General features: G+C 34.0%; 1 protein-coding gene across 2 annotated transcripts in view; it reads right to left on the reverse strand.

Moving 5' to 3' along the window:
- ADCY1 (adenylate cyclase 1) overlaps positions 1 to 16,688 on the reverse strand; it is a 349,651-nt gene that overhangs the window by 165,908 nt on the left and 167,055 nt on the right. For both annotated transcript variants that reach the window (XR_004232691.1, XM_003762551.3), the window contains exon 4: positions 3,991 to 4,102. Coding sequence is in view for 1 of the 2 variants with exons in the window: in XM_003762551.3 (XP_003762599.2) it covers positions 3,991 to 4,102 (112 nt within the window). In the remaining variant the exon portion in view is untranslated. The remainder of the gene's footprint in view (positions 1 to 3,990; positions 4,103 to 16,688) is intronic.

Genomic DNA, 16,688 nt, shown 5'->3' on the forward strand with positions numbered 1-16,688 from the left:
TGATTTTCATCTAGTCCATCTGGCCTATTTTATCAATGAAGAAACTGAGGTCCATTTATGTCAACTGTCCAAGATCACATACATATTTTAAGATCAATGGTTAAACCCAGTCCTGTTTTCTACTATGAATTTTTCCTCACACCTTAATCATCTTACATATTATTATTTGACCCATCATAGATCAGGATTGAAGTTATAAGGAAAATTCTTATAGATTTTCACTTCTCTGCCTATTTTAAAAGTTGATAGAAATGAGGTACCATTATACAAATTCCTAATCATTTACCATAAGTCACTGATGCCTCGAAACCAAGTGCCTGTTTTATCTTCCTTTCTTTTATCCTACACACAACTACATCCACATAGTAAATTATAAGAAATTTAAGACCTTCAGCTTTATTCAATAGTTAGAAGTTGATAGTAGAAGATGAGGTTTAAAATAACAATTCTTAATATTTACATAGTGTACTGTCTCCAAAATGATTGTTTTTCTATCTTTCATTTTTTCTAAAGCTAGCCTCCACAATAATATGCCCAGTTACATGTAGTACACATATATATATGATGATAAAATGCATTTATATGTACTCTTTAACATTACAAGTTTAAATTATCTTCTTGCTCTATCTCTTTGTCTCAAAAGCTAAACTTCACATGCCTCTCCATTCTAGTGACCATTCCTCAGCATCTGCTTCTTCATCATTCTCTCACTACAATGAGTTACTTTTGGACTCATTTGTCTCAAAGAATTAGCTTTCAATTCTTTCCTTGCCTTTGAGCATTTCTCTATGACTATCAGATCTTCTATCTATTCATAAGAACTTTAGGAAAGTTTACAAAAGAATCATCTTCTATCTATTCTCTTGTCATCTTAATAGATGACTCACTATTAGAATCTGATTTAAGCTGGAAAGGACCTGAGAGATAGCCTTCAAACTCTTCACTTTGAAAACATGGGTCGCTTTAAGTCAACAATTATTAAAAGACCCTCTAATTCAATTCTCTCTCCACCAAAACATACTATATTTCTCACTCTGATGTCATGTTCCAGTTCTATCTCCAATTACCCATAGTAAAGACTCCTCACCTTGACTAAATAAAGATTCCTCCAGGGAAGCTCAAATCTCCTGAGACACCCTGTTAAAATAAGGTCTACAATGACTCTGGAAAGCCCCCTTTCATGCAGCCCAGGAAAATCAATGTCAACTGATAGTCACTTCTCTAGGCATTCTCCCCCATCATGAGTTAGCACTAGTAACTGGCTGCTTATCCCCTTACCTCACTATTATTTCTACCTGATCCAAATGTGAATCCTATCAAACCTTCTGAATTTTGGCAATTTCAGCATGCCCTGTTATCTCTGTGGCTCCCATCCTCTGACTATCCATTTTTATGGTAAGAATTCCCCCTCAATAAAGAAATTTTGCTTCATTTTCTCACTAATGATTCTGCTTTGTAATGTGTTCTGAGTTTCCTTATTCTATACTTTGGAATCTGGAGCTTCATCAAGTTTCATTGCATTCAGACACACGTTGGTCATATCCTCTTCCAGACTCCATAGCTACATCAGTCTATGTGCTTCAAATTAAACTTATCCCATTTCTCCTAACCCAGGACTATATCCTAATTTAATCTCTTATCAATGACTCAATCATTCTCCTGATCACCCTAGCCTAAACATTAAAGTTTTTAATTCCATCTTTCCCCCATGACCTGAAAATCATCATCAATATTATTCCTTTGTAATATCCAGTCTTATTCTGCATGACAATCACTCTCAATTCATTCCTGACCTTCATCATGCAAACTCTTTTTAACAAACTACTAACTCGCTTCACTGCTCACCACAATCCATCTGGTTTATTAACCCAGATTAATCCATTTTCATCATTAATTTAAAATTATTTTTCTTTCCTTGAACTTTAGCCTTTGGTACAACTGTTTCACTCACATTCTATTTGTGGCTTTAATTATTGATAAATGTGTTTTCATATACAAATTGTGTCACACTGTTTCTAAGATTAGGGACCAGGTTTTATTTCTCAGCATATGGCAATGACTCATAAAAGTAGGTACTTAATAAATATTCGCTGAATTAAATTATAATATTTTCCTGCCTTACTAACTTTAATGACTGCCCAGATGGCTAATGTACAAAATTCTTGACCAGGATTCAAGAACCTCAATGATCTTACCCTTCCAGGCTTAGCTTTCACTAGTCAACAATGTTAATATCCTTTTTAGTGCTAACCTCTATATTTCTACCTCCCTAACTTTATTCTTGCTGTTGTTCTTCATGCCAGTAATGGAACATCAGTATTTCATCTATCCAAATATTACCTGTTCTTCAAAACCAATTTCAACATCATTCATGAAGCTTTCCCTTCTTTACTTTCTAATCTTTCTGCCATTCTATTGACAAGCCAAGGTAATATATAATCAATTGCTTCAGCTAATTAAACCTTGTCTTCCTCACAAGATCTCATTTTATACCTTTTTTTCTTTGCTATTTTTGAGAGTGCCTACATCATAGGCATGCAAACATATTCTGAACTATATTTTCTTGAATTGCTTTAAGGAAGTTGCTACTCAAAGGAATTATATAGCCCCTTTTTATAGAAAGAATAATTATACTCTAACTTGCCCATTTTATAAATCCATCATTTTCCTTTATTTTGTTTCTTATCCCCTTGCCACACAATTGTTATAAATCATAGACTCCCCCTCCCAATAGGATTTCTTACCTATCAAACATTGCACCTCATTTATCCAGGTAGTATTATTGGGTAAAAAGCTGTTCCATATGAATGAATTTTCCACATAAATAAAATTTACTTCCATGATTTATCATTTTTTAAAAATTACAATTATTGAGGGAGATATTTCTAAAATTCCTAAAACACTACCGTCACCTTTTAATGTCCCCCATCTAAAAATAATACTGTATTTAACTATTTTGAATTTTTTATTTAGACTCTCCAAAAAGAACGAAAACAAAGGTGTGCTGAACCCAGCTTGAAACAATTTTTGAGATCCCTTGTTAAATTTTCAGTTTGAGAATTAAAATATTAGAAATTGGCAAAAAACAGAAAACAAAGTTTGTTACAGCTATGTCTTAAATAGAAAAAAAAAAAGAAGTTCCAAATGAAGAACTGTGTTTTTTCAGTTTCAAAGCTTTGTGATAGCTATTACTGATAGTTCATGGAACTCTTTTTTTTTTTCTGCTAATTTCCTGTTTTAGACACTGTTTTTCAAATGGTTTAAATCAGTGAATAAGCTGTCTCCAAAAAATATGGAACTAGACATCCCTTTGCCACTGGACTGTTTTATCATAGTTATCAAAAATGATGTCTTTATGATGACTAGACACATTTCAATGAGACATTTACCTAAGCCTAGCAAAAATGTGGAGGAGGGTGACTATCCTGTCTCAGACTCTGGGATGCTGATATTTCTGTATCAATTCCAACTTTGCTCAACAGATGACAACAGAATCCTCCTACTTACCATGAGTCTGATTGCTCTAGATAGCTTTACTGTCTGGTCAATTATAGGTAAAAAATATATTCATTTTTTTCTACTGGACTATTTCACACACATCAGGAATAGGATATATTTAAAATTCTTGCTTTTAAATAATTTTTAATCAAAGCTACATTAGTTTTTCAACATTCTCTCTCTCTCTCTCTCTCTCTCTCTCTCTCTCTCTCTCTCTCTCTTTCTCTCTCTGTGTGTGTGCACGTGTCACACATACATACACACACACAGAACCTATGCATTTTTCTTATCCAGTAAATGCATTGTTCAGCACCAAGGAAATGAATTTAAGCAGTTTTTAAGCTCTAAAAATTCATGATTTATGGGTCTTACTGTCCAACAGTGCTTAGCAATCAGTCTATTTCCTATTTCAAACATTTGTAATTCACCTGGGACATTATTATTCAAAAAGCAATTCAAATCGAATTGGAGGGAGAAAAAAGATATGCTTACAGTGGCTAATTCATCAAATTTCCCAAAGAGTTCATTCAGAAGCTTCACCAGCTCTTGAGCCGTGCACTGGGATGCCAGACTAGTGAAGCCCACAATATCTGCAAACAAAATGCTGCAAAGAGAAAGAAGGAAACATTAGTGCCGGAAGTAGTCTCCATACTCAAAATACTCCCAACTGCAGTCAGAAATGCACACAAAGTCACTGGAGAATCCTGAACAACTTAGGATTCTGAGCTCTAATTCAATATGCTTGTAACAGTCTTTTTCAAAAAAAAATGAAGGTCTACTCCAAGTTCTGAAAACTTCGTCCTTTGGAATACTGGGGAAATTACTAAATTTGAAGTCAGAGGTACAGCATTTGAAATCTTTGTTTTGCTACTTGCTAGATGGGTGATCAGGTCACTGAATCGCTCTGAATATCAGTTTCTTCATCTGTTATCTTTATCTATAAAATGGGGGGATGGACTAAATCAGAGGTTGTTAATATTTTTGTTAAGATGTCAACATGTTTGTGTGTGATGCACTCATTTGTCAGTCTGGTAAAACCTATGGATCACTTCCCAGAAAATTTTAAATATATAAAATAAAATACATTGGATTATAAAAAACTAATTATGTGGAAGTACAACTAACTAATTTTCATAAAGAAAATGTTTTGGACCCCAGAGTAAGAATCTTTAGATTAAATGATGTATAAAGTCAATCAATTGATTAATTTTTATTGAGTACCTACTATGTGTCAGACCCTATATTAAATCTTTACAATCATTATTTCATTTGATAACACAAGCCTGGTAGGTATATACTATTATTATTATACTCATTTATATTAGGAAGTACATATTATTATTATTATGCTCATTTAAACTGCAAAGTCCTTAAGATTTTGTTTATAGCTAAAAAAAATCATCTATTTGTTGTTTTTGTTCAGTTATGTCAACTCTTTGTGACTCATTTGGGGTTTTCTTGGCAGATATTAGAATGGTTTGCCATTTCTTTCTCCATATCATTTTACAGAAGAGGAAAGTAAGATAATCAGAGATTTAAGTGATTTATTCAAGTTTACACAGCCAAGAAGTATCTGAAGCTAGATTTGAACTAGAGTTTTCTGACTCTACCCAGTGCCCTACCAACCTTTAAACAAAGGATCATATACTAACTTTCTATTCCTACAACATGCTTTTGGAAACACTGTGGCACTATCATGAAACAATATTGACATACTTGACTGATTCCTTTACTCATTCCCCAATCCAACTGTATGTCAAACTTCAGCCACTGTGGGAGCAGAACATTCACTATAGCTTATATATTTTTTTGTCTTTGAACCCCCATCAACTAGTAAAATGCTTTACACACAATAGAAGTTTAATAAATGCTCATGCATTTAAGAAGCAATACGACAAAAAAACTGGGCATCTAGCCATATTCAGGTGAAGACACTTGGTGAAGACCACACATCTACGTGTCCTGGTACACAGCAGGTACTTAATAAGCACGTGTTAAGTGAATCCATTGCCAAGTTTTAAACTGTTCAGAACCAGATTCTATATTATGGGAGAGTGTCTTTGACTCCCCATCCTTTAGTTCCACATAATTCTATGAACTTCCCCTAGTCAATAAAAGTGGAGATTTCTTAAATTCCCTTAATTGTCATTTTTTCTATGTTATTTTTTAATTGTGAGCAGATGACCATGTTATGTGGGCTACAAATGATGGGGAATAAGCTTGGGTGTTATAATTAAGTAGAATGTACACTAGTTAATTTGGCATATTTAATGATAAAGAAAATTGTCTGTCATATGATAATTATGCATAAATAATAAGCAATTTATGTAAATGACTAATTATTTTCACAGGCATACCACTTTTTCTTTTTTTAGCATTTTCTTCTATCTTTAGTTCTAGTTCTATTATTAACATAATGCCAATGGTTTCCCCGATGTCATGTTATTTAGCTGAATTTTCCTCTATGTGTGTGTGTCTGTCTGTCTATCTCTCTTTCTTTTTCTCTCTTGGATTCCAGAATAGAATGGGAAAGAAGTTTGGAGTCTCTCTAGTCCATCTCCTTCATTTTATGTGAGAAGCCCAGGAAAATTAAGTGATTTGCTTAATGTCATTCTAATAAAAAGGCTTTGAACTCAGGTTCCCTTACTCCAAATTCAAGGCTCTTTTTTCCCCCATAGATACATACATCTCTGAATGCATACACACTTTAAAAGATTAAGAAGAAGGCTTGGTTTGGGCTTACCATTATCAAGGATTCCTATAACTATGAGCTTTGAGTAATTTTTCGATCATGTCCAACTCTTCTTGAACTCATTTGGGGTTTTCTTGGCAGAGATAGTTTAGGGACTGGTAATTTCCTTCTCCAGTTCATTTTACAAATAAGGAAACTGATGCAAACAGTGTTAAGTGACTTGCCCAGAATCACAATATTAGAAAAATCTATAGCAAGATGTGAACCTAGGAAGATGAGTCTCTCTAACTCCCAGATTCTAATACCCAGAAAACTTTCTAATACACTAGCCCAGTAACAACGTCCAAATGGCCTGAATCACAGTCTCCTTAATCTTTAATGCTTCATTACAGGAAAGGTAAAATAATGACACAAACTAGAAACTTGGGGATTTAAATTCTGCCAAATAGTTGATACTGTTTTCACAAACCTTTCAGGTTACAGTACAATTCCAAAAGGAATCTGCCAATTTCATCAGAATTATCTTCTATCACACAAATTTCTGTGAATCAGTTTATTTTATTTTTATATATTTGAATCACAGTACAAATAAGTAGGCCACTAGGTGGTGCAATAATGTATAGAGTGCTGAACTTGGAGTCAGGGAGATTTATCTTCCTAAATTCAAATCTGGGCAAATCACTTAACCCTGTTTGCCTCATCAGCATCTCTGCCAAGAAAGCCTCCAATATGGTGGTGACTGAAACAAATGGATAAAACCAAAAATAAGTATATAATCTTTCAGTTGACCTGACCAAAGTTTTAATGACTTTGCAAAATGAAGAACAGCACCAACCAATACATTGAGTTCAAATCCAGTCTCTGATAACTATTTCCCTTAATCCCTCTGAGCCATAGTTTCCTCATCTGTAAAATGGGGATAACAATACCAATTTTTCCCCACCTCATTCCCCATCTCATATGGTTAATCAAAGTGCTTTTTGAATGTAGGTTGTTGTTAGAAATTCTTTAGCTTTATTAATGTTTAAACCTCCTAATATTATAGTTTAGAAGGGAGGGCTATAGGAACTGGGTGGGTCAGAAAAGGCTTCCTACAGATGGCATTTGAGCTGACTCTCAAGAGACACCAGGGATTCTAAGAGGTGGAGGTGAGCATTTAGGGTACAGGGAGGGCCATGACAATATCATGTAAATGGGAGGAGAGTTATGTATGAAAAGGAGTGAGCTATACCACCATTGTAGCCATTCAGTGATTGGCCCACCATATTCATGTCAAATGTTTCCTTCCCAAAAATACCTGGATCTTCCACCTGAAAAATGTCTTAGCCTTAGCTTGGTAAGAGGTCTATTAAGACCAGCCACTCTTCTCAACAATGAGATGATTCAGGCCAGTTCCAATGATCTTGTGATGATGAGAGTCATCTACACCCAGAGAGAGGGCTGTAGGAACTGAGTGTGGATCACAACATAGCTTTTTCACTTCTTTTGTTGTTATTTGCTTAAATTTTATTTTCTTTTTCATTTTTTTTCCTTTTTGATCTGTTCTTCTTATGCAGGAAAGTAATTGTATAAATATGTATGCCTATATTGGATTTACATATATATTTTTTACCATGTTTAACATATATTGAATTCCTTGCCATCTAGGAGAGGGGATGGGAAGAAAGGGGGGAAAATTAGAACACAAGGTTTTACAAGAGTCAGTGGTGAAAAATTATCCTTGCTTATATTTTGAAAATAAAAATCTTAACTCTAATTGCCTCAGCCAAAAAAAAAAAATTGCACAAACAAATCCAACAGAAACAAGATTAAAAACCAAATACAAAGTTGGGAAAAAAATCACTACAGACAATGTTTCTAATAAAGATTTCTTTTCTAAAATAAAAAAAAGACCAGATACTCAAAAATCTTTCTTCAGGATCACTTGTATTAATCTCTCTGCAGCCTTAGCCATTCCCATTCCTTTTTCTAGAAAGAAGCATTAGAGATTATGGCCCTAATTCAAGCCATTTGGACATAGTTATGCGAACACATGGCAGTCATAGGCCCAACCAAGTCTTATTTTATCTTATAAAGTAAGTGTGAGCATATGTATATGTACATATATTTGTATATACATATGCATACATACATATATACACATATAGCTATTAGTCATTTCATTATTTCCAGAGGAGGAAACTGAGGCAAATAGGGTTAAATTAGTTGCCTGACAAAACAAATCTATTAGGTGTTCGAGGTCAGATTTAAACTCAAGTCCTCCTGACTCCAAGTCCAGCACTGTATCTATTGAGCTACCTAGCTGCTGAGAGAGAAAGAGATAGAGAGATAGAAAAAAAAACTGAAAAAGAAAAAAAAAGAAAGAAAGAAAGGGGGGTAGGATGAAGGAAGGGAGGGAGAGAAGAAGGGAAGGAAGAGAGGAAGGAAAGAAAAAAGAAAGGAAGGAAGGTGTGTGTATGTGTGTGAGAGGGAAAAAGAGAGAAGAAATACAGAAAGAGAAAATAATCTAGATACTATAGACAGTGTCTGGACCTCTCTATACTCTGGAAAGAAACTCTTCTGCCAAATTTTATGTGATGTCTTAAAGAGCTTCCTCCAACATATATGGCCCTCTGTGTATTAGGCAAACCCATTCCCGGAAATCCCTTGTGGGGTTTGAATTTCATCTTTTTTTCACTAGCAGTACAATTGTTAGATAGACATGGTGCTAATTTTAGCTTAAGGTGTGATTACTAGTGAATGCAGTAATGCTAAAGATATCAGTACTTAAGCCCATAATAATGAAAAATCAATAAGCAAGTCTATATTGCATAAGTTTAAAAAGCATTATTATAAAATAAGAGGGGCCATGAAATAGCAGTTCAAAATGGGAGGCTCAGCAGGAAACCACAATTTCTGTAAAATAATCAAGGAAGTTTGGTCATAGGAAATGCCTGGACTACACCGAAAATCTATATTAAAAAAAATGATCCCAAATTATGTCAAGATTTTGAGCTGAAAGGGCCCTTAGAGATCTCTTGCAACTTTGTCTTTTTTCAGATGAGGGAACTGAGGCTCAGAAAGTTTAAGTGCCTTACTAGTAAATATCAAAAGTGATATATAAATCCAAACATTATAATTCCCAAATAACATTATGTGAAGTACAAATGGATTGTTAAATTTTTGATGTGAGTATGTACACCTCAAAAATTGACAAACCTTACAAATCAGGCCTTGGTTTATTATTTTATTGATTGTCTAGACTTGTCTAGAAAAATATGGAGAAAATGTTAACAAAGTAAATTAAATTTAAAATTTTGTCTTGGGTATAGTTTGAGTCAATGCAGCCATACCCCTTCACCTAGGCCAGCAATTCTATACCATGTGTCACAATTTAGAAATACTATGGAACAACCCTTTCCAAAGGTTTTTACCCCATTTGTGTCATAGACCCTTTGACAATCTAGTGTAGCTAATGGACCCTTTCTCAGAATAATGTTTTTAAAAACATACAATAAAATCGTGGTATTAAAAAGGAAACTTATTAAATTTACACATTATATATATTTTTTCAAGTCCATGGAGGCCAGATTAAGATCTCTGACCTAAAATTAATCATATGTTCTCCCCAAGTGTTATGCATGACCCATAACACCAGAGGGTGCTATGGCGTTACTGTGAAACCATCTGTGACTCAAGAGAACCTGCTGCCTTTCTACCCTAAATTTTTTGTAGGGTTACAGTTATTAGCCTAAAGGTTTGATCTGAATTTACCCAATCAGCTCTTATCTCCATAATATACTTTCCCCTTGCCTAGTGTGTGGGTTTCTTAGTTAAATGTTAGTGTAGACCTTCAACAAAGGCAAAACTGTCTGCAGAGTTCATACATATTATTAGAAGAAAAAATAAATCAAATAGATCAACGTATCCAGTAAGGGTGTCTTCTTCTAGGTTATTTTCAAGCCTGCTAAGAGTTAGACACCTTTCAACAAGCAGGCCCCAGATTTCCAGGGCTCAGATCCTTTTCCCTTCCCCTGTCTCCCCAGCTGCCCTCCCCAACTTGCCCTGAAGTATCAGTGTCCAAATAGGGAAGGTATATCAAGAACTAGAGGCTCTTGGTCTCTGGGAACTCAGGAAACTCAGATAAAAGAAATTTCCTCTCTCTGTGTAGGCCATCAGTATTAATACAATTCATTGCTTTAGGACTTACTTGAGATGTTAACTAATCTATCCAGAATCACACAACCAGCATTAAGAGACAGAATTTGAACCCATACCTGCCTAATCCTGAATCCAGCTCTCTGTCTCCTAAACCATGCTGCCTTCATTATTTACAGACCAAAATTCATAGGCATATTCCAATACCTCCATATCCTGTCCAATAATTGGGTAGGGTCTTTTCTCTACACAGTCTCACCTACAAAAAAGGTCTATTTTTAATTCCTTTACCTGGATTTAAAATTCAAGTAGAATATAAAAAAGTACAATCCCCAGATAATGAAAGGATGGAGTATTAAATAAAGCAACTCATGACATGAATCAGTTTCTATAACAGGTAAAAAACCTGGGAAAACTTTTCAGCCTATCAGAGCATATATTTATTTTTGCCAAGGAGGATGTAGGGGTTGAACAAATGACCTCTAATGTTTGTACCTGCTCTGAATATATGATTTTATCATAATCCAGAGAATTTAACCCTTCTACATATTGGGTTTTCTTAGTTCTAAGACAAAGCTAACACAGTTTTTTAAACTGCATCACACAATCTTGATCATGCCTGCAAAATCAAACTCAAATTAGTAAAAGTTTTATACAACATTGGGAATAATGGTGATTTCTAAAGGCCACTTACATGAGTCCATGAAATACAACAAATTTTCAAAATTGAAATAAACACCATTCAGAAATCGTATATAGATAAATACACTGGCATGATACAGGAGGGAAACTACTTTCTGCATGGAAGCTGCAGATGCTGATAGATTGTTAAAGGTATTCTAGTAAATAATTAAAATTCCAATATGAGCATCACACCTTGGAAATCAGTTAATTATAGGGACAATGAAATGGCAATTCAGAATGGCTATCCCTGTAGGAAATTACAATTTCTATAAAATAACCAAAGAAGCCCAGTAATCCCATAAATCAGGGCTTAATTTATTGTTTTGTTGACTGTTTAGACTTTAAGAAGTAAAGAAGAAAATGGTAATAATGCAGATTAAACTGTCCTGTGTATCAGTCAGTAGTTAAAGATTTATCCCCTAGAAGTGAGACTTAATATATATATATATATATATATATATATATATATATACATGCACATATATTTGTGTATGTATAAATAGATACATATACACAATTTCAATCTATATATTTGTGTATGTATAAATAGATACATATACACAATTTCAATCTATTTTCTTCTTTTTCCAGAGATTTAATTTCAGACCTAGAGAGGCATTGTGATCTTGTGACTTGTCTAAAGTCACAGATCTAATAAGAAACTGAGATGTGAATTTTTGACACGTGGTATAGTGTTATTTCTACTACCCTATACCATTTCCCCATACATCTAAATTGCATCTTGAATGATGAGATGGTCAGCCAGAGCACAATTCTTATAACTTTCATCTGGGATCTGACATTCACATGATGATAAAGGACAAGTGGATAAGTTGAGCCTCAATTTAGTTATCTGTAAAATAGAGATGACAATTTACCTTATTTATGGCATATAGAGCTTGTTTGTACATATCTGTTTTCTATCATGACTGTGAATTTCCTGAGCACAGGGGTGGTCTTTTGCTTCTATGCATCCTTAGTGCTTAGTATAGTGCCTGGAACACAGTGGGTATTTAATAAATGTTTACTGATTGATGATCAACTAGTATTGTCCACCTTATTGGATTGCTGGGAGGTTTTTTTGAAAATCTTTCAATGCTATAAAAATGTGAGTTATTTTTATTATCTCTATTCTGAAACAGAAATTCCACATTTGTAATCCTAGCTAAAGAGTCTCATAATAACAAAAATATTTAGAATTAGAATTTACAAAGATCTTCCCCCTCTGCCCCCTGTTGTCACAGTCTCTTAACTATATATAGATATATGGTGTAAGCAAACATCGAAATGCCAAAAAGGCACTTCATTTTGGAATTAAAAATAGTTTCAACCAAAATATCTTCCTAGAGACTTGGGAGAATGTGTAGTAGCACAATCCTCATTACCCAATTTTAAATTCAGGGTAATGTAATTCACTGAGTGGCAGGCCCACATAAAGGAACTAAATTGTGACAGCTGAATGTGTTAAAAATATCTGCATGAGGATGTGATTATAAGGCAAAGAAAGATTTTTTTTTTAAATTAAGTATCAGAATCATAAGGCTGAAAGGGTTTTTGTAGGCAGGCAGTTAAATTCCATTTTCAATGAAAAGAGCATGGACTTGAAGTCAAAAGAGAAGAGGGTTCAAATCCCAACTATGACACATGGTCAAGTCACAAAACCTAACTCTAAACTTTAGTTTCTCCATCCATAATGGAGACAATACATTATATGGTTATTGTGAGGAATAACAGATAATAGGAGGTGGTGTTATTCACTGACTTTTGGGGCTTTCTTGGCAAAGAAAGAGAAGTTGTTTGCTATTTCCTTCTTCAGCTTATTTTACAGATATGGAACTGAGCAAAATAGACTTAAATGACTTGTCCAGGTTCACCCAATAAGTGTCTAACCCTTCATTTGAACTCAGAAAGTGAATCTTCCTGATTCCAGACCCAGCATCTATGCACTATGGAGCTACCTAGCCACCCTGAGATAATAAATAGAAGGCACTAAAATAATAAGTATCAGGGTATGTAGGAGTTACATAATGCTCAGGAAAATAGTTTGTTAACATTTTTAGAAAGCTTTGCACTTTGGAAAATGGCAAACTTCATTTATTGTCAAGAGCTTGATTTATCGTTTTGTTGATTGTCTGGATTTAATAAATGATGGAGAAAATGTTAATCACATGGATAACCTTAAAAGTATGTCATGTCATTTCAAGAGTCAGTTAAACATTTACCAGCATCCCCTTGGCTATTGTTATTATTAATCATCATCATTATTACTACTACTGATCATTATTATCTACTCTTGGTGAAAATATTTGTCAGTTGTATAGTAGAAAAACTATTCAAATATCAGATGGAATGATCAATGAGTATTATTCTATCTCTGAAATTCTCTGATTTTACAACAGTTGATAAAATATTCAAGTCACACAATTATTGGAGGGAATGAAACAGGAGATGTAAAGTGGATAACAATATAACTAGATGTATTGAAGACTGGTTTGGGACTTCAGAATCTGCTAATACTTTTATGTCAACTTGACAGGAAGCCTTCAATGGAATGTCCTAGTTATCTGCATTTGACTACTTGCTGTTTAAAAATTTTTGATTATGATTTGAATTAAGGCAAAGGTGTAATTTTTATCATATTTGTCATTGGAACAAAGCTGAGAGTGATAACTAAAATGGTAAGGACAGAAGCAGGCTCCAATCCTCTAGCCTGTTCAGCTCTTTTTTTGGAGTCTGATTCTATCCTTGTGGTGTCTTATACTTAAGAATAATGAATCAATTTCTTTTAAAAAAATTTACATTAACATATATTTATGGAATAAAGTAAACTTTCCATAACAAAGCACAACAAAAAGGTGATTGTGTATAAAACTACAAATCTACTAAGTATAACTTGCTATTCCTTTCAAATATATATGAAAATTATCATGTAAATTTTTTTATTTTTTTATCCTTCCCCAACCTTGACCTAAAAATGACTACCATTAAATATAAACGAGTATGTGTAAATGTGTATATTTATATATATATATATGTAATTATTCTATACATACTTCTATCAATTCTTTCTATTGAGGCAGATAGCATCTTTCTTCATGTCATTTATACTTAATTTAGCTATTTATAATAGTCAAGATAACATTCATTCAAAATCATTCTTTTGCTGTTACTGTACACAACATTCTTTTGATTCTGCTCATTTCACCCTTCATTATTCTATGCAAGTCTTTCTATGTTTTTCTAAGATTATTGAACTCATCATTTTTATAGCACAATAGTATTCCACGATTATCATATATGACAACTTATTCAGCCATTCCCCAACTGATGTGCATCTATACAATTTGTAGTTCTTTGTCACCACAAAAAGAGCTGCCATTTATTTTAGAACATATAGGATCTTTTCCTTTCTCCCTAAACAACTTTGGAAGTAGACCTAATAGTGGTATTACTGGGTCAAAGCATTATTGGTAATTTAATAACTCTTTGGCGTGATTCCAGATTGCTCTCCAAAATGGTTGGATCAGTTCAGAAATACAAAATGAGAAAGTGCAGTAATTGCCCTAGGGGTTTTAGTGGGCTGCAACTTCAATATGAATGGACATGGTGATGTGGCCATCAAAAACAGTTAATACAATTACAAGCTACATTAAGAGATAAACATATTTCAGTAAAAAGAAGGTGATATTCTCAGCATTCTGCCCTGATCAGACAATATTATATTCAATGTACCCAGGTACCACATTTTAGGAAAGATACTGATAAGTAGAATATTTTTCAGAGGAATACAATAACCAGGTCGGTGAAGATCTACATCCTATAACAATCAGTTGAAGAAGTTGAGCATATTTTACAAGGGAGAATAGTAAACTCAAAAACTTTTTTTTCCTGCTTTGCTTCCTTCCTTCCTTTTTTCCTTCTTTCCCTCTTTCCTTTCTTTTATAATTTTTAAAAATCTCTTTTATCTTAATCCTATAGCCTATACAAGTGCTCTCACATAATAGATATAGTCAAACAAAAGAAAAATTAGCCAAGTCCTAAAAACTTCAAATTATACTCTCCCAACCCTACTTCTCCAACACACTTTCCAATTATGAAATCATAATCAAATCAATACTGATATGTTTGGTATGTCAATCTCCTCTCCTAGAGTTATTTTCATCTTCCCCACAAATTCCTAAACCAATTTTTTGCCCTGGATAACATGGTCCTGACTGGCTTTCCTCTGTTAGAATGAAAATTACTTGAATGTAAGAAATACTTGTACTTTTGTTTTTCTATTCCCAATTCTTGGCACATAATAGGTTTTTAATAAATGCTTTTCTATTTATTCATTTATTTAGAAAATACACAGAGGAAAATAAAAATAAATAAATTCAAAGTGGAACACAAGTAGAACAGTTTTGCTAGTCTTCTAAATCATTCTGAGCATTTTGAAAGGTTTGTTGATAATTGTTAAATTCACACAAAGATATGGAAAGTATTCAAGGAAAATCGCAATTCTCTTCAAGTATCTGAAGGTCTTCCATATGAAAAAAGTAATTAGTCTAGTTCTATTTGAACTGAGAAGGTGAAACTAACAAACATGCAAAGAAATTTGAATTTGCTTTTTTTGGGAAATCAAAACAAACAAAACGCTTTCCATGAAAAAGACCTGTCTGAAAAGTAGAGTAAGCTTCCTCAGTAGTAGTGGATTCCCTTTCATTGGAGATTAAGATCAAATGATTCAAGATCACCAAGTCTTCGAGCAGAAGCTGGATGATGGCCATTTGCTGAGTATATAATAATGGGGATTCCTTTCAGATATCAATTGAGCTAGATGATTCTTAGGTCCCATTCAACTCTTGAATTTGATGATTCTATGAAAACAGAATTCCCTCCCTCCATGAGAAAGAGAGAGAGAGAGAGAGAGAGAGAGAGAGAGAGAGAGAGAGAGAGAGAGAGAGAGAGAGAGAGAGAAGAAAATTATATCATTGTGAACCTCAGTCTTAGCTTCTGTCAACTTCTCTTACCTCAGTCCTTTGCTCTCTGTAGTATTTACTCTCAGTCCTTTACTGATAAGACAATATCACAGGATTTAGAGCTGGAATAGACCTTAAAAATTATCTAAATGAAGTCCTTCAATTTAAATTCGAAGAAACTCTACCCCAGAGAAATGAAGTGATTTCTCTAGTTCTACATAGCTGCTAAGTAGAAGAAACTATGATTTGATCCTAAATTTTGAACTCTAAATACATTATCCTTTTCACACCAACATGCTGTCTCCCCACAATTATTCCTCCCCCTGAAGCTCCTTCCCTCTCACTACTGTGATCAATCTGTACCAGCATCCCATGGAAAGACAAGGGGTCAAAGATGTTCACTGAAGCTGAGCAGAAGCTTATTTTAAGCCCATATATCTTACAAATCTTCCTTTTTGAAATTGTGCCATTAGTAACAGAGACTATGAAGCACACTGGAGAGAGGATGTGGCTTAAAGTCAGGAAAATCTTGATTCACATCTTGTTTCCGACACTTTTTTACTATGTGATCTTGGATAAATTACTTACCCTAAATGTGCCTCAGGCAGAGCCCTAGAAATAATGTTTTAAGTCATAGCCAATTTGTAGTTTGTTTAAGTAGAGACTTCCATATCTGTTGCCCCTTATGCTGAAGAAATCACAGATATTGGGAATAC

The sequence above is a fragment of the Sarcophilus harrisii genome, chromosome 1 (assembly GCF_902635505.1).
Source record: "Sarcophilus harrisii chromosome 1, mSarHar1.11, whole genome shotgun sequence".
Classification (NCBI taxonomy): Eukaryota; Metazoa; Chordata; class Mammalia; order Dasyuromorphia; family Dasyuridae; genus Sarcophilus; species Sarcophilus harrisii.